We start from the raw sequence: 23,422 nt of genomic DNA, 5'->3' as shown, positions 1-23,422 counted from the left end.
TTCTTTCTTCCTTTTACCCTGATAAGAGAATAAAACTCTAAAGGCCTGAGATATAAGGGAAGTCATTTTAGATTTCTTTCTAAGTCAGCATGACTATACATAAACTTGGTTTAAACCAAAAGCCTGATTTATGGCCTGCCACGCATACATTATACACCTGCTTTGTAAATGAGTAGCCTAAAGGAAAACCATCTTGTCTTTAAGATATCGATCAATGCTCCTACTCCCTGCATTCCTTGACATTAAAACTTGTGTTGCCTGCCTGTATGCTAATCTATAATCTTTTGAGCTTTTACAAGATGTAAAAAAGTATATAACGGTAAAAACGATTTATTCCACAAAGCACTTTCTTCCCTGTGAAGAGTGTATTTCCTGGCCAGCTGTCCTAACTTGGCCTCTACTTTTAGAGATTCTAAAATGTTTGCTTGTTTTGCGTCAACCCCTCCATCTCTTGTTTTTATTTCATTCTACATTTGTTTAAAAAAATAGGAAAGTTTATCATAAAAATCCAGATATTGCAACAATATACAAAAAGTCATAAGCTCTCGTTTTATTCATCCCCAATCCTGTGCCCTGAGGTCACCATATTTCTTTATTCTAGAGTTACCTTTCACTGCTGGTTCTGTCCCTGTGGCAGTGCTATTTGTGGAAGTTTCCATCTGAGGTTTTCTTGTGTAGTTTTTGTCAAATAGTAGGCCCCCATTTTGTTGAATGACTGAATGAATGAAATTTGTAGATACATGCCTAATTCTTTTATAGTCCAAGCTGTTGGATTTTAAGCCTAGCCCTGGGGTTTCTTTCAAAGGGTCACTCTCTTTCCCCAGTTGCTAAGAGTCCAACATCACATATCCCAAATGCTTATCTTTATAATGCTTTTCCATAAAGTGAAAACATTTCTTTATGCTAGCATACTAATTTAAATTTCTTTTTTTTTCTTTCAGCTGCCTTTGCAGCAGTGTTGCACTGGTAAGATTGTTTTTTTTCCTCTGGTGTATTTTATGCAGATGTTTACAACTCACTGAAGCAATTTCTTGTATATATAAAGAAATAATTTCAGGATGATAAGGGTGAATATATATTATTACATGCAACACAATAGTCTGAAGAAGTAGTTTAATTGATAAATCAAGGTCAGAATAATGTAATTTTTTAATAAAAAAGATCCATTATTAAAGAGGTTATATTTGAGACTCTATTTCACTTAAAGTTAATATAGTGTTCATGTTGAGAGGAAGATTAATTTTTTTAATCTTCTGGATAGAGTGAAATATGAATTTCATTAATCAGACATTTCGGAGATGGTAACCCAATGACATTTATAGTTCAATTTATAATTTTATTGTACTTGACTTAAATTATTGTTATTCTGGTTCATTCTAATTTTAAGATCTCATTTGAATGTATTTTCTATTAGAAATTTTAGTGAAATGTTACAACAGAGTGGAAAAATAGATACAGATACCACTGTATTTGAATTTTATTACAAAATTATGTGCAAGTTTCTAGATACCTTTATTTTTGCTCTTAGAGTTTCTTTTAAAAATAATACTTAGTATAAGCATCAACACTTGGTTTGTCACCCTTTTGTTTTTACAGGAGCCATATAACACACCTCTTTGAAAATGATCGTCACTTTTCTCACCTCTCAACATTGGAAAGGGAGATGGCTTTTCGCACTGAAATGGTTAGTTTTTATGTGATATTTTTGGGGTCTAAAAACTCTTAAGCATTTTCTAATGGAAATTTTCAAAGATGTTCGAAAAAAGAAAGAGTAGACACCTCCCCTTGCCCATTCCGCAGCTTCAACAACCAGTGACACAGCCATTTTTCCTTCGTATACATCTTCGCACATAGGAGACCTTAGACTTCATATCATTTCATCAGTAAATACTTTTGCATGTATCTCAAAAGAAAAGAATTTTTTATTACCTACAGTATTATTGGCACACTTGAAAACAATGAACGGTGATCTCTTAATATCGTTAAGTGTCAGCCACTGTTTAGTTGGCATTTTTTTTTTCTTTTTATATTGATGTGTTTGTAGTCTGGAATCAGGATTCAAACCATGTCTGTACATTTCATCTAGTTGATGTTTTTCTTAAGTCTTTTAATCTATAAATTCCACTTCCCGTTTTTATTGTTTTACTATTTAGTTATGGAAGAGTCCAGGTTATTTGTCTTATAGAATTACCCGTAGTAATTTATGTTATTTATTATGTTCACTGTCCAAAGTTCCCTGAAAATTGGTAGATAAAAGACTTGATAGCTGAAAGTTCAATTTTTTGGGGGGGTGGGCAGGAATATTTCATAAGTAATGTGCATTTATTGCACCATACAAAGAGGCACACCATATCTGATTGTCTCACTTTCTGTGATGTCAAGATTGATCAATGGCATTAGGTATTGTCATGTTGGTCCTTCTGTTATAGCCTAGCCATCAGCCTAGATCAGGTAATTCATTAAGATTACCAAATGGTAATTATCTATTCTATTATTTTTCCCCTCTATTTGTTAACTGCAATTCTTCTATAAAGAAGAATTTTCCCATAATATTTATTTAGTTTCTATGATGTATAATTTGTACAGGTATGAGAGGTGAATATTTGATTTTTTTCTTTTTATTTACCACTTTTTGGAAAAATGAGTTGGTTTCCTAGCATTTTCTTCTGGTAACCAATTGAGTACCTTCTTTCAGATTCTATCATTATTATCTAATGGATTTTAGCATGTTTTGTGAACTTACCTGTCTTTAGCTGACGAGAGCCTTTGCAATTGACTCTGTGTCCTTTTGACATGACCTCACTAGTATTCTATAGCTTTCTTACTTTCTAGTACTATTAAGACATTTTCTCTATAGACCTGGAATCCTCCCATTTTCCAAGGAGCCCCAATTCCTTTCAGTGGCAGATGGTATCCAGATACCACAAATTTGGTGCTAGAGGGCTTTATTGCTACTACATTTGACCCTTAAAACAACAAGGGGTTAGAGGTGCTGACCCCCGTGCAGTCCAACATCCATGTATAATTTTTGACTCTTCCCAGATTTAACCGTTAATAGTGTATTATTGACAAAGAGCTGATACCATAAACAGTAAGTTAACACATATTTTTTATGTTATCTGTATTCTATACTATATTCTTTCAACAAAGTAAGGCACAGAAAAGAAAATATTAAGAAAATCATAAGGAAGAGAAAATAAATTTGTAGTACTCTACTCTATTTATTGAAAAAAGTCAAGGTGTACGTGAGCTGTGTAGTTCAAACCTGTGTTGTTCTAGGGTCAATTCAAATTTAGAATTAAGTGGTTTTTACTTACTTTGTTTTAAATTTGTATCTACTATTAGCCCAAGAATCTTGGTTTCATATTACTTATTTTTGTGAAATAAAAGTACCAAAGATTATTAAAACTAAGATGATTGAAAACATTTTAAAACTTTCTTGCATTCCTTTTTGACTTTGGGATATGTGCCATTAGGGATGTACAGTAGAATTACTATATCTTAAAGTTACTTGAAATCTTCTTCTAATTTGATAGTTAATTTCTCTATTTTATTTTTATTTTGATATTTAGGGACTTAAAAATTTTCATTTTACAATTAAATAAGATGTTTACATGATTCCAAAACAGACCTACGAAACAAGATATGTTGTGGTGGTGTTCTACAGCTGCCGTAACAAATATACCAGAAACAAGGTGGCTTAAAGAGCAGAGATTTATTCTTTCAGAGTTCTGGAGGCTAGAAGTCTGAAATCAAAGTGTTGGCGGGGCTGTGTTCTCACTGAAGGCTCTAGGGAGAATCCTTCCTTGCCTCTTCCTAGCTTCTTGTGCTTCCTGGCAATCCTTGGTGTGCCCTGGGTGGCATCGGAAATGCTATCACTCCAAGCTGTGCCTCTGTCTTCATGGGGGCACTTTTCCCATTGTTTCTGTCTTTAAATTTTCCTCTTACTATAAGGATACCATTTATATTAGATGACCTCATTTTAATTTGACTACATCTGCCAGAACTTGCTCCACATAGATTCATATTCCCAGGTTCCCAGTGGATATGGAATTCAGGGAGATATTATTCAACCTAATACAGTTGGAAATATTTTTAAAAATAGTGATAGGAAAGCTAAACACCTTAATATCAAGAACTATTTTTTTCCTTTTCAATAAATATTGGGTATGCAAATCGCTTTCGTATTGATGAGCCTTAAATCCAGTGTGGAGTTTGACAGCTGATGGATGCTGGCTACTAGTGCAGCTCTAGGCAACACTGTACAGAAGGTGAAGTTTGTTTCTTGTGTTCATCTGTCGAACCCTGTTCTGCCGCTTACCCCCTCACAAGGGGAGCAAGTACTAGTACTTGTTGATTTTTTTTGATCCGTGCATTATTCCAATCTTAATATCTGTCTGAATTCCCTCAAAATGAGAGTACCGCTACTGCACTCCTCCCTGATTCACACAGCCCCAGTCCTCCAGGGTTTTTAACTTATTCTGAGCTGGAAGGAAGGAAAATAGTCTGTAAAATTAGTTGGCATCTGAATGTAACTTACATGTAATATATTAACATGTAGCCTTCCTAATATATTTGGATTTTACATGTAAATCTGGAGGAAGGATGACTGATAACACCATTTTGGGGATTCATATGGGTCATAGGGGGAAACATTTTTGTCTAGGGGAGATTTCTTGGATCCCAGTAACTTAAGTTCCATAGTAAACCACTCACTTGCCCTGTTCTTAAGATAGCCTTTTCTAACACTTAAATTAGTAGGGATATGGAGTTTTCTTAAGTTACATATGTTGTCTGAGTTATGTATATTACTTTTTTAAAAAAAGATTTTATTTATTTATTTATTTGACAGAGAGAGAGAGAGAGAGAGAGAGGCAGATCACAAGTAGGCAGAGAAGAAGGCAGAGGGGAAGGGGGAAGCAGGCTCTCTGCTAAGCAGAGATCCCGATGCGGGGCTTGATCCCAGGACTCTGAGATCATGACCTGAGCCAAAGGCAGAGGCTTAATGCACTGAGCCACCCAGGTGCCCCTGTATATTACTTTTAAATGTTGAAACTCTTTTTGAAGATATTTTGAGTTCAATTATTTTAATTAAGACAAGGTTATTCTAAAATACGTAGTTCTTTTTTATAACCCAAGATTCTATTAGTGATCAAACACCATGAGAATAATTATAGCTATTATTTGCTTGATTGCTTTGTTTTTCAAAAACAGTGTATTTAATTTTTTTAAGCTGGTAAGAGGCATAGAAATTATGCATTTTAATTATAACTATAACATATGCTTGTTTCAGGGACTGTATTATTCCTACTTTAAGACTATCGTGGAAGCACCTTCATTTTTGAATGGAGTATGGATGATTATGAATGATAAGCTGACTGAATACCCCCTTGTTATTAACACATTGAAAAGGTTCAATCTTTACCCTGAGGTAAGTCACTTTTTCAATTGTGTGGGTTTTTTGTTTTGTTTTGTTTTGTTTTTACTTTTTAAAAGTGTTATTGCATTAAATACTGATTCTAAATGTGAGATGTATTTCAATATATTTCACCTCATTTTTTAAGAAAGATGTGTATGTTTTCTTGGAAAGGAGTATGGAGAAAAGACTATTATTAATTTTGGTGGGCTTTAACTGATTTCATGGAAACCATTATGATGGCATGGTCTAGAAAATTTCAAAACTATCTAGATTTGGTGTGTTTGTAGAGATTATAGCAAGGAAGTACCATTACATGTCATTTGCCAAATAATGTTTCTTCCCTCTCTGGGATTCTTCACTTAATTGAATGCTCTTTTTTGGGTGGAGTAGGGGAAAGGGGATTCACCCAGGAGGTGAGGGAGGAAGCCAGTGATATCAGTAACTTTTTTGGCCTCTCCTTTACCATCCCTGCCCTAATTTGACACATCCGTAAGCATTTTGCAGGGCCAAGCTGAGAGGTGACTTCTTTAGCCAGATCCTCCCTGACTTGATATGAGGGTCATCTGTTAACACACTGTCCCTGTGACTCCCCCTTCTTAGCTTACTGATGTTGCGGGACAGCACGTCCTTGTGCCAGAGCCCTGGCTGCCTTGGTCCCTGGGGATCTCAAGCCCAGGCTCAGTACCTCGACTTATCTATCGGGGCTCTCAGGCATTTCCCATTGAATGAGAGAAGTACTGTTTCCGTCTATATCAGTGAGTAAGCCAATTGATTAATGAGGAGATGGAGATAGAGGAAATAGAGACAAATAAATAACCACCAAGGTGAAGTATTGGTTCACTAATGTACTGTTTACTGAGTACTTTCTATGACCATGTACACATTTACTGCTACAGAAATGGGATCACATAGCAAATATTTTTTATAAGTGATTTTTTTGTCTTTTAGAATATTTTTAACAGTCTTGTGTCATCTTTTCTTCCTCAGGATCAGTTTTAGTGGCTATATATACAGTCTTCTATTGTTTATTTAGTCCATCTTTTGTGAAAATGTTCATTGTTTTCAACTTCTAAAATATTCTAGAGCTGACATAAGCATCCTTGAAGCTAAATTTCTGTACATAGCCTTATGTTTTTTTAAAATATAAATTTGTTGATGTGGAACTATATTTAGTTCAACAGAATATATACTTTAATGATTTTGGTATGTGTTGCCAGAATGCTTTCTAGATAGGTTATACTAATCAAAGTCACCATTGGCAGTGTTTTTGAAAATGCTTATTTCCCTGAATCCCTGCCAATTTGGTAGACAAAAAAATTAAAAATCACAGGATATACTTTGTTCATTGCTATATATTTGTGTATATATGTATTTCATTCAATGCTATACATTAAAAATACATTTGAAATTTTAAAAGTAATTGCTTACTTATGCCCTTTGTGTATATTTCTATTTAAGTAGAGAGTAAGACCTCATTTATTACATGCTGAATGTTAATACTGTGGTATATGGGTAAACATTTTCCCCCCAGCTTTTTGTTTGCCTTTCAACTTTGTGTGTGATCTGTGTGTATTCTTTCTGTATAGAAATGCTGTTACCTATTCACATCTGGAGAAATTAGGTCTACTCAAGAAGACAGAGTATTTATTTGTTCAACTCTTCTTTTACGTACCTTGCTAGAATTTTATACCTTTCAAAAAATATAAATCTTGTGTGTTTTATGTTATATTTTATTCTTATGCATCAGTGGAGAGTTGAACACTGACCAGTGAAGAATCTGTGTAGGGGATTGTAAGGCTTATTTTACTAGGTTTAAAGGGAGCTAAGTAGATGGTAGAGGCAAGGAAAATTTGATAACTATCAAAATATCTCAAAAATATTTTAGTAATGGAACTGTTGATGATAATATCTTTTCTCTAAAAAAATCTAAAAAATGTCTTTATTTCTTTAAAAATAGGTAATCTTAGCCAGCTGGTATCGAATTTATACCAAAATAATGGACTTGATTGGTCTTCAAACCAAGATATGTTGGACAGTGACCAGAGGAGAAGGACTCAGTCCTATTGAAAGCTGTGAAGGCAAGTTTCTTTCCTTCTTTCCAATTTCTTTCCAGATCTTTGTTGGAGCACATTAAACTAACTGCAAATTTAGTGATATAAAAAACTATTTTATTGTGCTTATGGATTCTGCAAGTGAGGAATTTGGGCAGGGTATAGTAGGGTTGGCTTGTTTCCACCATGTCAGAGGCTTCTGCTAGACTCAGGTGGCTTGGGAAGACTGAAATTAATTGGAGACTGCTTCACTGATATTCTAGCTCCCGGCTGGGGTCTCTGCGAGGCTGGGCTCACTTGGGACTCTCAAATGGGACACCTACATAACGCCCTGTCCACACACCTTGGGCTGTTGTATAGCATGTACCTCAGGGTAGTCAGGCTCTTCATGGGCTCCAGGTTGGACACTGCTTGGCCACTTCCAGCCGTAGAAATCCCATGTATGACCTCCGACGTCTTCTGTTGAGGCAGTCACCAACCCAGCCGTCATCAAAAGCAGGAGCAGAGACACCCCCCACCTTTACAGGAGGCGTGTCCATGAGTTTGTAGCCCTGTTTAAAAACCGCAGCTCCTGCCTTGTTCTCATCTTTGTTCCGCAGTAGTGTCACGTGTTCGTATGGGAACCAAGGCAACCATTTAATATATCTGTGCCATTTTCAAAATAAGCACATTTTAATATAAATTGCCAGACATACAAAGTAATTTATAGTTAGAACATATGTTTTATTTTTATTTTTATTTTTAAAGGATTGGGAGATCCTGCTTGCTTTTATGTTGCTGTAATTTTTATTTTAAATGGACTAATGATGGCATTATTCTTCATATATGGCACATATTTAAGGTAAGACCATTCATTGAGAATATTTTGATATGTGTTATAATACTATGTACTAAAATAGTGAGATAAAGATTAACTTGCAGTTCAGTTTTATAACTATGTTATTTCTAATACATCTACTTATAGATATAAAATTCTTTCCTATTTGATTTTACCATTGGCATAGTCAGCTAAACTTAAAATAATTTTAGATGCTTAAATAAAGAGAATGGTGGAAATATTGGATAAATTTTAAATATTCACAGGCTTTTGAGCATAAACAGTATATTGTTTGCATAAAATATAAGGACCAGTCATCAAATGTTATTAATGACTATTTTGCTGACATTAAGATGGAAGTATATTCTATACAGATATTTAATATCTGACCTGATTAATAACGTCATAGTCCAACAATATTCCTTAAACTAAAAAGATTGACAAATTTTTTAAGGTTTTTATGTTTCTTCTTTTGACAATTTGTTACATTGTATACTTGTTTAAATATTTAACTTGAGAGTATCTTTAGAATTTTTTTTTTAATTGCTTACTGATTTCTTGTTAGTACAGAAGTGTGAGCATAGGTATATGGTTTTCAGTTTGAGTTAATGAGTTTGAATCTACTATTATTCTATTATACTTGCTTTGGAAGTATGGCATTTTCAGTTTAGTACCTCAAAGTACCTCCTTGCTCAGTGCTTGAGCAGATAACGGTTACTTGTTAAATATTTGTCAAATGCGGAAGTTATTAGAAGATCAATTTAGAGTATATTTGCATATAGATTTAAGATACTTTGATGCTAGTATTTCTGATTTAGCTATAAGGAAGTTCTTTTAATTATGTAACTGGGGGAGATGGAAATGAAAATCCATGATTAAAAGATGAGGTCATAAATTTTGTTTTTGAAGCAAGATACAAAGATAACCAAAAGTATACGTAATCAGAAGTATACGTAATCAGAAGAGGAAGCTGACTTGAAAGAAAGCAAGGCTGCCTGGTATCATGATGAGCCAAAGGTCTCTACTTTGGCTGGGGGGGGTGGTGCTATCAGCTATTAGTGCTGAGTACTAATGGATAGCTTTTCTACATTTGGGAGATTTGATTTTGAGTAAGAGAAGTTAAAATATGGAATGTGACAATGTTGCTAAATCGCTGATCTGTATTATGCTATTTTTTAAAAAAAAGAATTAAAGTTTAAAGAAGAATTTCTAAACGTTTACTAAACATTCAGTATCGTTTTCTTGTAGTGCTTATTACAGCCATCGTTTCAAAGGCCAAAGGTACACCGTCTGCTATGGAGAGCCTGATGTTCTGGTTCTGACTGAGAGGTTCTAGGTGGTTTGGGCCCTGACCTCGGATTTCTCAGTCTTCAGCCCCAGCAGTCCCCTGACAGCAGTTTTCTCCCTGCATAGGAGATGCATGTGCATTTGTCTAGTCAACATAAAGTATAGACCAGGTGGCTTCTTTTGGAGATGGCACACTTGGGTTTTGAAACTATGTGGTGGGGTGAGGTGCGAGCTGGAGCCATGCCGGGTGTGTGTCAGTGGGACACAGACAGCAAGGAGAAAGTGATTATAATGCTGGAGGCCGGAGACATTTATTCTGTGTGGAGGGTTCCTTTAATTGTGTCTTGGAGCATCAGAGCATTTTGGATAGGTTGGGGAGAAAAGAATCTTAGGGAGAGGCAAAGGTGGGCAACCTGGGATGTAGAGAGCGGATCAGTTTTGCTAGGATGCAGATTATTGAGAGCCGTTGTAGAAAATGAAGACTGAAAAAATGGGTTGGGCTGGTTGATGAATGACCTTGGCTGGTCTGAGACTATTCCAGAGCCAGTGAGAGGAATCAGAAATCTGACCAAAAGAGGGACAGATTCAAGCTGAACTATGATCTTAAGAGACCATTGATTTCACCTCTCACTGAGGTTAGCTGGTGACTACTTGAGCACGCTGTCTGCCAAACTGCAGGGTGATTTTAGAATCAGTTTAGTGGGTTTGGCCCAGGACTTTTTTTTTTTTTTTTTTTTTTACAAGAAAAAGAAAAGATTATAAACATCAATAAGAGAGTACACAACACTTCGTAAGATGGGTGTTATTTAGAGCAACTTCTGTTTGTTGATTGTATATACATGTCTACATGTGCATATGCTGAGTTGTAGTGTAAAGTCTCATTTCTTGTAGTTTGAGTGTAGAAAAAAGATCTGTAGACCACTACTTAGGGTAGCAAGAGGGAGTGACTTTGCTTAAAAGCATTTGAGTCTTGGGGCACCTGGGTGGCTCAGTCAGTTAAGCATTTGACTCTTGATTTTGGGTCAGGTCATGATCTCAGGGTTGTGAGATAGAAACCAGAGTCTGGCTTTGTGCTGGCTGGGTGTGGAGACTGCCTAAGGTTCTCGCTCTCCCTCTCCCCTTTGCCCCTCCCCTCCTGCTTGTTTAACCCTTGCTCTCTCTCAAAACAAAACAAAACAAAAACAAAAACATAAAGCATTTGAACCTTTCCAGAGAGCTGTTGTTTGGTTTCTCTTTCTGGCTCAGAAGGCTGTGACCTGTTTCAGCTTCACCCACTTGACTGCTCTGGTCCCTTGCTGGCCCCCTTGACTCTTAGGCCCCCCCCGGGGTGCTCTGCCTTATGCCCGTGCTGGGCTGTAGACACTGCAGTGGTGACACAGGTTTCTCTTTTTCTAGTTCTCCCTTTGCTCCGTTTGCTAGTGTTTTGTTTTGTTTTAACCCTGGTTAGTCACTTTAGCTCTATCCAAATACATCCTAAACTCATTTCCTTCCAGCCCCAAATGAGCATACAGTTCTCCCACATGATAGAGCCCCTTGTATTCTCTGGAGCCTTGGCTATTGCCCTGTGCCTTGAGGAGGGCGGGTGTGTAAATTAGATTCCAGTGGTGATCCTGCTTTATACTGTGTTGAATAAAGTCTTCTGTCACTTCTTTCATCAGTCTTTTTCATCATTTTTAAAAATGTTCTTGACATGAGTATTTTTAGAGGTCTCAAATTGCTAGGTAGTTCTTATTGTTTTCTTCTTTGGTGGTTAGTTTTGTCACCCTTCTAACTTTTAAAGTGGGATGAAGCTGCAGACTTCTTAACATGTGGGTTAAGAATAAAGAGGAGGATATCTATAATTGTGGTTAGAATCTTTTTATAAATTGTATTATATAAATTTACAGGCAGATTGAGTATGACATTTTTACTCCAGAAGCATATTTCTTTTAAGATAGTACAGATAAAAGTTTTCTGAAGTCAGATAAGCCAATCCATTTCACAGAAAATGAAAGTGGAAGAGAAAATAGAAAACACAGCCAAATGGTGAAGTGGGGCTGGGCTGCCAAGCTCTGGCTTGAAGAGATGAAGTCAGATGTTTTTGCAAATACAACTTATTCATGCTGTACCTCTTTTTCTAGAATTCTCAGTATTTTGGTATTTTTAAAAGCAAAACACATTGTTTTTATTATTTTCTAAAAGCCATGTTGTTAATCCATGATTATAGTTATTTATTTTATAAGATGCCCTGACATGTGTCAGCTACAGTTTCTGGAGGCCAGTTTCTTAAGACTTGGTGTGTGTAAGTCTCTATTCTGTAGGGAGGAGGGCTCCCGGAGGGAACCTTCAGGGACTGTTAGTAGCTCCACTGAGCTAGGTAGGATGGGGGAGTTCAGCTGCCAGGTACTGGGGTAGTTGTTTAAAGCAATAAGCTAAAAACAAAAGAGTTAAGCCTTCTATTACTTACTGTGATAGTGTAACAAGATTCTAAAACTGGAAAAAACACAGACTCCCCTGGTCCACTTGCCCCTCTGGAATAGTACCCGGGCTGAGATTGAGGGAATAGTGCAGACATGGGGGTCATCTCCATAAAGGCTCCAGCATTTTATGGACACTGAGGTAGGAACGGGGAGGGCGAGAGGAAAATGGCTAGGAATGGAAAAGTACTGGGTACTGAGTCAGACTGGGGAAAAGTGTCTTCAGGGTTTTTTTTACCCCTCCATAAGTGGACTTCCACCCAAAGTCTCAGATAAAGAGACCTAAGAATGAAGGTGCTGGGGTTAGGAATGCAAAGGAGGGCATGACTGGCCAGGGCTTCCTGAGTCCTCAGAGACTGCATTGTACTGACCATGAACCATGAGTGTGTGAAGAGGGTAGCTGTCTCAGTGAGGCCTGTCAGGTAAACCTTTGTCATTGTGTATGGTTGGGCCTCAGAAATCATATATAGGTTTTTAATCAGGAGTCCAGCTACCTAGGACATTAGTAGGCAAGGTCATGAGCTAGTCCTGGCATGTAGGGCAGGGGGATCTGGAAGAAATGGGGTGTGGTCCTGGTCCTGAATGTTCAGCAGAAATATTGTGATGGGAAGAGTTGCCTGTTTCCAAATTCACCACTATGTACCCTGGCTCTCAAGAGCATACCAAAGCAGAACAATTTCTGTAGGTGAAATGAGTGTCTTTAGCTGATGCCAGCAGTAAGGCATGTAGAAGCCAAGACAAAATATAGACAACAATCTGTCCAGGCTCACTGGGGCATTATTCTCAGGTTAAATAAAACATGAGGATCTGGGCATGAGTCAGTACTTGATTCTGGACTGACTGCTTTCTGTTGTTGGTGTACATCTGTCACCTCGGCATTTTCCTTCACTATCCAGAGTTCTTTCACTGCTCTCTTATGATGGGATCTCTTATGCCATATTCTGTGTATTCCTCTTTCTTGATTTATTTTTTTACTCTGGCACATCTTCCATCTTCTAGAAGTTTTTGAGAATGAATTGATGGAAAGTAAATTTTTGAATCCATGTATGTTTGAAAATGCCTTTATTTTGTCTTCATGTTTGATTGAAAGTTTTGCTTGAGTATTAAACTCTGGATTGGAAATCATTTTCCTTCAGAATTGTGAAGTCTTCACACTGTTACTACTTCATGTGGTGCTATTCAGGCATTCTTAAATTATTCAGAATCCTAAATTTTTGTATGTGACCTTTTATTCCCCCCCTTTTTTTTCTGAAAAACCATAGAATCTTCTCACTGTCTCCGTGTTTCTGAAATTTCACAATAAGTCTCGCTCTAGATCTGTCTGTTCCCATATTATCTTGGGCATGTGATGTGTTGTTTCAGTCTTGCACCTTATGCCCTTAATTTCAGGGAAATTTTCTTGGATTATTTCTTCACTTACTTCAGTCCTTTCATTTTCTCTTTCAGAACTTTTTGTTATTTGGATATTGCATTTCCTGATCCTCTAATTTTCATGTATTTTCCCATTTTTAATATCATTGCTCTTTTATATTCTGGGAAATTCTGTCAACTTTATTTTTCCAACTCTTCTATTCAGTTTTTCATTTGTTATCTTCTAATTTTCAAGAATTTTCATTTGTTTTTTGAATGCTCCTTTTTTTAAAAAAATAGTATATTATTTTTGTTTCATGGATTCAGTATCTTTCTTTCTGAGGATACTAATGATTTTTTTCCTCCCTAAATAATTTGGTATCTTCTAGTTCACTTTTTAAATTCTTTTGGTCTTTGCCTACCATGTTAGAAGTTTCCCTTAGCTATCTGGCTATCCTAGGCTGTCATGATTGAGATTGGAGGACAGAAAGCTGTATGGGAGCTCCAGATCGTGGGTGGAACCTGTTAACATTGAGTTTTTATATAATTTGAATAAATGATGTGGGAAGAACTTAGAGTGACTGCCAGTTCTTTGGTTTGCCTTTGGATGTAAAAGAAAATTTAATGTAACAAAGGTTTTTCAGGGTTGTAGTAGGGAAATGAAGTGTTTCATAAGTTAACCGGAATACAAAATTATAGAATTTTTAAGAAGCGCCATGGTTGGAGGGAGAACACCTAAATGAGTTAGGAGACATTGTCTTCTATGTGATAATACAATAAATTAATGCTTGCAAGTCACCTAGAAGAATACCTGCTTTCAGAAAGTAGCTTTTAATTGAATGAAGTGAATAAACAAATTATTGGGGGAAAAAAACCTAACCCCTTGATTATTATTTACAAAAGACACAAAAATAATATATTATCTGTCACATAAGTGTTGTTAGAATTTTACCAATTTAGGAAATATTTTTTTCAGTGGACTCATCTGAAGCATTTACTCTGCAGATTCCACTTTTTTTTTTTTTCAGATTCTGGTCTTAAGATTATTTATTTACTGAAGAAATATGTAACTAGCACTTTAAGAGGTAACTCTGAGGAAACAGAGTCACAGGAAAGTTACTGATCCTAGAGGTCAGACTTGGGCAGCAAACGGTGTGGTTAAATGTCATTTGCTGAGATAATGACCTAAAAAGGGACAGGTTTTAGAGAAAAGATGCCAATATTTTCAACCAATAACTTTCATAAATTTATGCATACTAAGGAGAAATACTTCTCTTTTAAATATTCATATACAACTGTTAGACCAAATGATTAAAGATGTGCTAGAAGGCCAAGTTAATGAACATTTCAACAGCAAAAAACAACAAAACTAAACAACCCACAGCAACACAGAGTTGAAAATTTTGAGCGGGTATAATTCATAGCTTACTTAAGACATGCTTTTAGCCAAAAATCCAGACTGCATAAACAGTAATGCTTGATATTTTAATGAAGCATGAACAACAGACAAATCTCAAATAAAACAATGGAAGCAAAGCTAAATTGGCATAAAGAATAAGAAGTTCAGCCTTGCCTTAAAACAGGTACAGGACGGGGGAGGTGTATATTGATTGATGTAAATAATTGACAGGAAAAGCTACTCTGTTCTGCAACAGAGTCTAAAAAGGACACTGAGTCACTTCATAGATAACTTTGGCTGGATCTTGAGAAGAAAATAGAGAAACTGGTTATATTAACTATGACTATTCACTCTCACTACTCAGGATAGAAAGGAGGATGTTAGCAAAATTTAAAGGAGGGTTTGGCATATAGATTAATCTACAGTGCCTTCAGGGCTTCTGGAACACATCTACAAATAAAATAGTTAAAAATTCTTTCTGGGTGGGCACCTGGGTGGCTCAGTGGTTAAAGCCTCTGCCTTCAGCTCAGGTCATGATCCCAGGATCCTGGGATCGAGTCTGCATCTGGCTCTCTGCTCAGTGGGGAGCCTGCTTCCACCTTTCTCTCTCTGCATACTTGTGATCGCTGTCTGTCAAATAAACAAAATAAATAAAATCTCTTAAAAAATACAGTTAAAAAAATTCTTTCTGGTATCAAAGAAGAATGAACTTTCAATGACCAAAGAAAATAATAGAGTAGAAAATCAAAAGATGAATACATTATGCTCTGTGACTGGTTGGTTCCTCCTGTGGAAGAAAAGGCATTTTCTGATGACTAGCTGTGTCTACAAAAGAATGGGCAGGCTTTTCTGACAAGAGCTGAGAAGCCGTGGAGAAGAGTGGAGACAGAGAAAGGTAAATATTCAAGAGGAGGAAGAGATCAGAGACAGATCTGAGTGGTCACAGTGATACAGAGCAGCAGACATTAAGTCTAGAGAAGCTCATAAAAAGGACCATTAGAAAGTTCTCAAAAAGCCACCTCAGTGCAATAGAGGGAATGGGGAAGAGGAACAGGGGACCCTGGACCCTGACTCTGTGAGTTAAGACTCTAGACATGCCCTTGACGAAGGAGAACAGCTGTGAATTATGGAGAACGAGCTGGAGTACTAGGAGAGAACTTCTGTGAGGAGGCAAGTGAGAGAAATGAGCTCAGAGAACCAGGGTTTCATGAAGGGTCCCAGGTGATGTCTGAAAGTAGCAATAGAGGAAGCTTCAGCCTTATCTCTGGGTCTTGAGCCATATAGGTGCATGGTGCCATGAGGAAGGGAAACTTCTCAGATGAGGGTGAGGTTTCATGGTAGAAGGAGAAGGAAGCATCTGAGTAGAGGCCAAGGTTTCCTGGAAGGAAGTTGTTCCCCATGTAGTGGAGGTTCTTGAGGGCACAGTAGTAGGTCTGGATGGGGAGTCAAGCAGTGTGGTGGTTGGGTCACAGTAGACACTCCACTAAACCCATGGCTCTGATGATGAGCAGGTAGTGTGTCCAGGCCAGTGATCAAGGATGGCAGTGATGAGAAGTGTGGTGTGTTTGTCTGACAGTGTCCCCTCTCCTCAAAAAGGAATGCCAGCCTACTTTTGGTTGGATAGTTTTTATGTTTTCATTTACTGCTGAGATACCTTTTGACTCTGTGCCATAGACAAGGCTCACGCCCAGTATTAGGCACTGTGCATGCTATGATGATGACCTGGGAAGTTCACAGTCTAGTAAATAAAATCTTCTGTTTCTTGGCCCTGACGGACAAAGAGTTAAATTAAAGGCCTTAATTAGTTGCCTAGAAGTACTTAATTAGACTGGAAGGACTAAGCTGAGAGCTTTTCTTGCCTTCCTGATGTCATTCTTATTCCTTACCTGTACTCTCTGCAGCTTTCTTTTATGCTCTAGAGAAGCCAGTGGATCCATGTGTGAATTTAGGGCAAGAGGCTTAGCTCTCAGCAGGTCTGCTGGGCATTTTTTCATCTGGCTAGCAAGGTGCTTGTGCCTTACCTGTCAAACTTGAGACTGGAATTCTCTTAATTCAATTATTTCTACATTATTCTCTCATTTTCTCTTGTATTAGCATTCACGCAGCAGAAGTTATTTAATTTAACTCACTCCAAGAGTTGTTTAATAACATTCTGAAGTAACCTTGATTTCTTTTTCTCCTTGAATGTTGAACTTTGTACATTTTGTGATTTTTTTGGTAAATCGAGGTACAAGTATCAGTGATTAACCAAACCTGCCAAAATATGATGATTGATTTGAATCCATGATACTTAGAGATGTGAGAAAGAAGAGAATTGTAAATTATTAAATGTCAGAATTGAAAATTTTTTTAAGATCTTTTGCCCCTTCATTTTATACCTGAGGAAATTGAGGCTCAAAAGGTGAATAAGATGAATGAATAAATGTGCAAACTTAGACTATTTTAAAATTTGCACAATGGGAGCTTTCATATTTTCTGATGGTGGTAGTATTGCAGAAGAATGTTTTTTTAACCACTAGGGAATGCTGAAATATCAACTGATGAACTATAATGGAAAAAAAAATCAGTCTTAAGTTTTCTGATTATTACATCTTTTCTGTTTAGCAAAATAAAATGACCTATGTGCTAGTCTATAAGGATTGGAGGGAAAGGAGGTAAAATGCTGGGGACGCTATTTTAGAGTTATTTTAAGTCACACCATTTCAAAATGATCGTAAGTCAGATATTTATTGTAGATAAGCAAACTTTGTTCTCCCCTCCTAGCTGGGCAGGGCGTGAAAGTGTACCAGAAAATCTGCCTCCCTGGTTAGGTAAGCAAAGCTGTCTGTGTTTGTGGAAGATGCTGGGCCACGACCTATCTGGCAGTTATTTAGTGAAAAGAGAGTGATGTCACACTGATTCTACCATTGGGAAAATGTCCAGTCCCAGAGCCCCACAGGTCACATGGCACTCGAGTATGGATCGAAGACTTCTTGAGCAGACCCCATCATGAGATTTGGTTGGGAAATTGGACTTGGGATTTTTCTGTCCTTGTCCTCTTTTTATCCCTGTCCCTCTCTTTACTCTGCCATTAAAATTATATTTTATCTTGTGGGGGTGCCTGGTGACTCAGTGGGTTAAAGCCTCTGCCTTCAGCTCATGTCATGTTCCCAGGGTCCTGGGATTGAGCCCCATGTCAGGCTCTCTGCTCAGCAGGGAGCCTGCTTCCTTCCTCCTTTCTCTCTAGCTTCTTGTGATCTCTATCTGTCAAATGGATAAATAGAAAATTAAAAAAAAATTTTTTTGATCTTGTAAAATTTCAATTTTGAATCTTTTTCCATTCAGGGCATTTTTAAAAGGGAATTGTATATTAATTTCCGAAAGTGTTGTTGTTTTTCAATCTCTCTTGTGTAGGTTGTTTTTGGATTATAACCAGAGAATGAGGAGTCTTTCCAGCTAGGTGTTCCAGATGCTGTACAAATCATGTATATTCTCTGTATAATCAAAGTACTATATATAGATTTATAAAATTGAGTTTATTGATGATTTCATTCAAATCCTTAGTATGTTTTCTTTAGCTTATATGACCTGCAAAGTCTGAAAGTGTTAAAATACTATACTATAATACATATATAAATACATAAATACATATAAAATACTATACTATAATTTTATTTTATAAGATTTTATCATATCCCCATATTTTTAGAAGTTTTAGCTCTAGATATCTGGTGGCTGTATTGCTTCTCCATAACATTTTTATTTAAAGAAATAGAATTGAATAAATGGAGAGAGACATACTATCCAACTGAATAGGCAGAATTACCATCACATAAATGACAGTTCTTCCAAAATTATATATAAATTTAATGACCTTATGATTAGAAAAACAGCACTTTTTTGTGTGTGTTTTGCGTGTGAGAGGGGGCACTGGTTAGAATTACCTAAAAAACGTTAGAATAAAAATTAACAAGACAGTAAACAACGCATGTTGGAGAGGATGTGGAGAAAGGGGAACCCTCTTACACTGTTGGTGGGAATGCAAGTTGGTGTAGCCACTTTGGAAAACAGTGTGGAGATTCCTTAAGGAATTAAAAATAGAGCTTCTCTATAACCCTGCAATGGCACTACTGAGTATTTACCCCAAAGGTACAAATGTCATGAAAAGAAGGGCCATCTGTATCCCAATGTTCATAACAGCAATGTCCACAGTCGCCAAACTGTGGAAAGAACCAAGGTGCCCTTCGATGGACGAATGGATAAGGAAGATGTAGTCCATATATACAATGGCGTATTATGCCTCCATCAGAAAGGATGAATATCCAACTTTTGTATCTACATGGATGGAACTGGAAGAGATTATGCTGAGTGAAATAAGTCAAGCAGAGAGATTCAATTATATGGTTTCGCTTATTTGTGGAGCATAAGGAATAACATGGAGAACATGGGGAGATGGAGAGGAGAAGAGAGTTGGGGGAAATTGGAGGGGAGACGAACCATAAGAGATTGTGGACTGTGAAAAACAATCCGAGGGTTTTGGAGGGGCAGGCAGTGGGAGGTTGAGTGAGCCTGGTGGTGGATATTATGGAGGGCACGTATTGCATGAAGCACTGGGTGTGGTGCATAAACAATGAATTCTGGAACACTAAAAAGAAATTTAAAAAATAAATAAAATTTTTTAAAAAAATGTTAGATGGAAAGAACCTAGATATCCATCAACAGATGAATGGATAAAGAAGATGTGGTATACATATACAATGGAATACTATGCAGCCATCAAAAGAAATGAAATCTTGCCATTTCTGATGATGTGGATGGAACTAGAGGGTATTATGCTTAGCGAAATAAGTCAATCAGAGAAAGACAATTATCATATGATCTCCCTGATATGAGGAAGTTGAGAAGCAATGTGAGGGATTTGGGGGTAGGAATAGAATAAGTGAAATAAGATGGGATTGGGAGGGAGACAAACCATAAGAGACTCTTAAATCTCACAAAACAAACTGAGGGTTGCTGGGAGGAGCGGGGTAGGGAGAGGGTGGTATGGACATTGGGGAAGGTATGTGCTGTGGTGAGTGCTGTGAAGTGTGTAAACCTGGTGATTCACAGACTTGTACCCCTGGGGCTAATAATACATTATATATTAATAAAAAAAATAAAATGTTAGAATACTTAGGGGTGGAGAATTTTCCTTATCATATGTTAATATTACAGAAATGAAAGCATTTTGATATATAAAATATAGAATTAAATCAATTGACTGGAATTAACAGATTCTAGTATTGTGAGAAATTAATGTATGATAAAGTCTGAATTTCATTACACTAGAAAAAGGAATGTTTATTTGATAAATGGTGTTAGCATAATTGGATATCTGTTTCAAAGAGGACAAAATTAGGGCTTTATACATACATTCTGTGGTGAGAGATTTAAATGTAAAATACAATGATACTAGAAGATTTAGAACACTGTGTCATTTTGAGGTAGGAAATATCATCACAGACAAAACAAGGACTATAGGAGAAATAAAGGAAAATATTGACATTTAACAACATAAAATTTAAAATTTCTTTTTGGCAGAATACACCACAACTTAAATCAAAAGACTTAATCACACATATAACAGTCAAAAAATTGATACCCTTAATCTTTGCATAGGGAAATAGATGATCCGATAGAAAAATGGACAAGAATGTAAACAGGCAGTTCACAGATGAGAAAATGCACATTGTCCCCAAAGCCCATAAAAACGATGCCCCATGCTAGTAGGCAAGAGGTACAAATCAAAATAACAGTGAGAAAAAAGTTTCCGCCTACACAGTGGGCAAAATATAAAAGGGTCTGGACACATCAGATTCTGTGTTCTGGAGAAGCAGACACCTCATACACTGTGGGTGGGGAGGGTGTGTGGACTGGTATGGCATTTTCTGGTTCACAGTCTCTGACTTGGCAGTCTCACAGTTAGGTCTGTCCTGTAGGAATAAAAACACCAATATTTACATGTACAAGGATATTTATTTTAACATCTTTCTGTAATAGTAAGAAATTTAAAGATACCTATATGTTTGATAATAGGGAAAGGTCTGAACAAATTGTAGTATGTAGTATTTGTCCTATGCAATGTTTGACATCTATTAATAAGGATGTCTTGGGTTACATGTATTGATTAGGAATAATCTTTATAGGGGCACCTGAGAGGCTCAGTGGGTTAAAGTCTCTGCCTTCAGCTCGCGTCATGATCCAAGGGTCCTGGGATCGAACTCCGCCTCAGGCAGGCTCTCTGCTCAGCTGGGAGCCTGCTTCCCCTCTCTCTCTGCTTGCCTCTCTGCCTACTTGTGATCTCTGTCAAATAAATAAAAAAAATATTTTAAAAAAAGGAATAATCTTCATAATAGAATAATTAGAAAAGGAATAAATTTCAAGGAGGTGTTAATAACGTGATCACATTAATATATGGGTATAGAGAATGATCTGGGCAGGTGGACACACACACAAATGTTATTGATTATCTTGGATGAATAGGATTGAGAGAAGGGTGGCAATGAGGAGAACAATTTTTAAAATACATAGACCTGGCGCCTGGGTGGCTCAGTGGGTTAAAGCCTCTGCCTTCAGCTCTGGTCATGATCCAAGGGTCCTGGGATCGAGCCCCGCCTCAGGCAGGCTCTCTGCTCAGCAGGGAGTCTGTTTCCCCCCCCCCTTCTCTCTGCCTGCCTCTCTGCCTACTTGTAATCTCCATCTGTCAAATAAATAAATCTTAAAAAAAAATACATAGACCTTTGCACTTTTCTGTCTTGTTGACATAAGTTCAAAACATTACTATTTATTTATTTTAACCCATAACTCACACTTAACTAATTTCTTATGACTTGCTGTGAAGCCTGGTGCTGGCCTGCCTGTTGGTTGATTTTTTGAAGTGTACTGGGCCTCGTAGGGGAGAGCCCTGTCTTCCGCTTCCCAGCCTGTATGACTTTCTGACTCCTTTATCTGTTCCTCTTATTTCTGTAGATTCATCACTTCAGTCATTTTCTGGCCAAAATGTCGTTTCTTTGCCCCTTTATATTTCATTTGTGCTGGTCTAGGTTGATCATCGGTAAAGAAAAATCGCACAGTTGTTCCATTAGTGTCCTATAAATTTGTGGTCTTCCAGCTTCCCATAATCCCTTAACGAGGCTCTGCAGCCCTTCTGTTTTCCCTTGTTACCTCTGTCCTTAAATGCAGGTGGTATTTCAGACAACCCCCTTCCTCAAACTTCTCACGCTGCCATCTCTTCTCTAGAGCAGCAAAGGGCTGGAAACTCTGTAGGGAAAATGGCAACTCCATAAACCACTCGCTGCTGAACATGCAGACTTACCCCTTGTCTTGTGCTGAGGCTGACTGGCCCCCTGTGCTGGGACTGCCAGCCCCCCTCTCTCCTGGGAGGCTGGGAGGGATGCGGAAGGGGTGTGTGCTCTCTACATGGATTAGCCCAGCCATCTCCTCTATCTCCTCCATGTTTCCTCATTTATACATCCCCTGGAATAAGTAGCATAGCCTAGAATACCTGTGTCTGATTCCTTGTTACCTCCCTGGCTTGTCTATGTTCTACACATGCTTGTGTAGAAAGGAGGAGGGATATTTGGGTAAAATAATGAGAAAACAGCATGAGTTAAAGAGAGTAGAAGATCTCAAGAGCAAAGTGAAAGAAATGACAGAAAAAACCTAGAACAGCCTTTCTTCCCTATATCCAGATGCTTCTGGCCAGGGTGGGAGGAGAGTGGGGGACCTGCATTACTCTTGCCCCAGCAAACGAAGGCTTATTTGTTAGGACAGCCGAACTATGGCATTGTGATTTCTTAGCTAGAGTTAGAAGCCTGATGGTCGTATTTTGATATTTGTGTTCTTTTGCACGTTTCTAAAAACAGATGAAAGATGAAACTTTGTAAACTGTGTTCTTCAAGCATGTTCTATAGGAAAGTAGCTTGGGATCAGTCTTGGGAAATACCAAATTAATTAAATCTTTAATGTGCTGGCTTGCTTTCTGAATTTCCAAGTGTGGTGTTTTCTACCTTTATGACCACAAAGACTTTTTCTGCACTTCTGTCCTCTTTCCTGAATGTATATCATGTGTCCCTAGAAAAATAGTTTGGGAACTGCAAGAGGACACAAATATGTGGCACTAAAGAAGAAAAAAGAGAGAAAGAAAAAGGTCAGGTTGCACAATGCCTGGTAACATGACTAGTCACCACTTTTTATTCACTTTTTTTGGTACATTTTGAAGATGGAAGATGCCTTTTAAAAATGAAACTTATTTTGACTAATGATACTATAAAGGAAATAAACTGTTTTGTAAATAAGCATAGTAGAATTCTAGTGTGGCTAACACTCTGTGTAGAACTAGAAGTTTATCATATTCTATTATTTCATGGTTTCGTTAGGATTGACCTGGATTTTTGTTTTTTGAGTTATGTTCTTTATCTTCTTTTCCAGCGGCAGCCGATTGGGAGGCCTGGTTACAGTGTTGTGCTTCTTTTTCAATCATGGAGAGGTAGGTTGTCAATACCTATTTTCAAAATTGTATTTTTAGAAATACAAGTTTCTTCTTGAAGTAGTAATTCAAATATTCTTTTTTTTTGATAATTTTTTTTTAAATTTATTTTTTATTTTCAGCATAACAGTATTCAT

General features: G+C 37.2%; 1 protein-coding gene across 3 annotated transcripts in view; it reads left to right on the top strand.

Moving 5' to 3' along the window:
- DPY19L1 (dpy-19 like C-mannosyltransferase 1) overlaps nucleotides 1–23,422 on the top strand; it is a 94,916-nt gene that overhangs the window by 19,869 nt on the left and 51,625 nt on the right. For all 3 annotated transcript variants that reach the window (XM_044246353.1, XM_044246352.1, XM_044246351.1), the window contains exons 2-7: nucleotides 942–966; nucleotides 1,597–1,684; nucleotides 5,294–5,431; nucleotides 7,377–7,497; nucleotides 8,218–8,311; nucleotides 23,228–23,285. In XM_044246353.1, the coding sequence (XP_044102288.1) occupies nucleotides 942–966; nucleotides 1,597–1,684; nucleotides 5,294–5,431; nucleotides 7,377–7,497; nucleotides 8,218–8,311; nucleotides 23,228–23,285 (524 nt within the window). The remainder of the gene's footprint in view (nucleotides 1–941; nucleotides 967–1,596; nucleotides 1,685–5,293; nucleotides 5,432–7,376; nucleotides 7,498–8,217; nucleotides 8,312–23,227; nucleotides 23,286–23,422) is intronic.

Source organism: Neovison vison, chromosome 4 (genome assembly GCF_020171115.1).
Source record: "Neovison vison isolate M4711 chromosome 4, ASM_NN_V1, whole genome shotgun sequence".
In the NCBI taxonomy this organism is placed as follows: domain Eukaryota; kingdom Metazoa; phylum Chordata; class Mammalia; order Carnivora; family Mustelidae; genus Neogale; species Neogale vison.
Note: the sequence above shows the minus strand (reverse complement) of the source record. Positions and strands in the feature narration are given on the sequence as shown.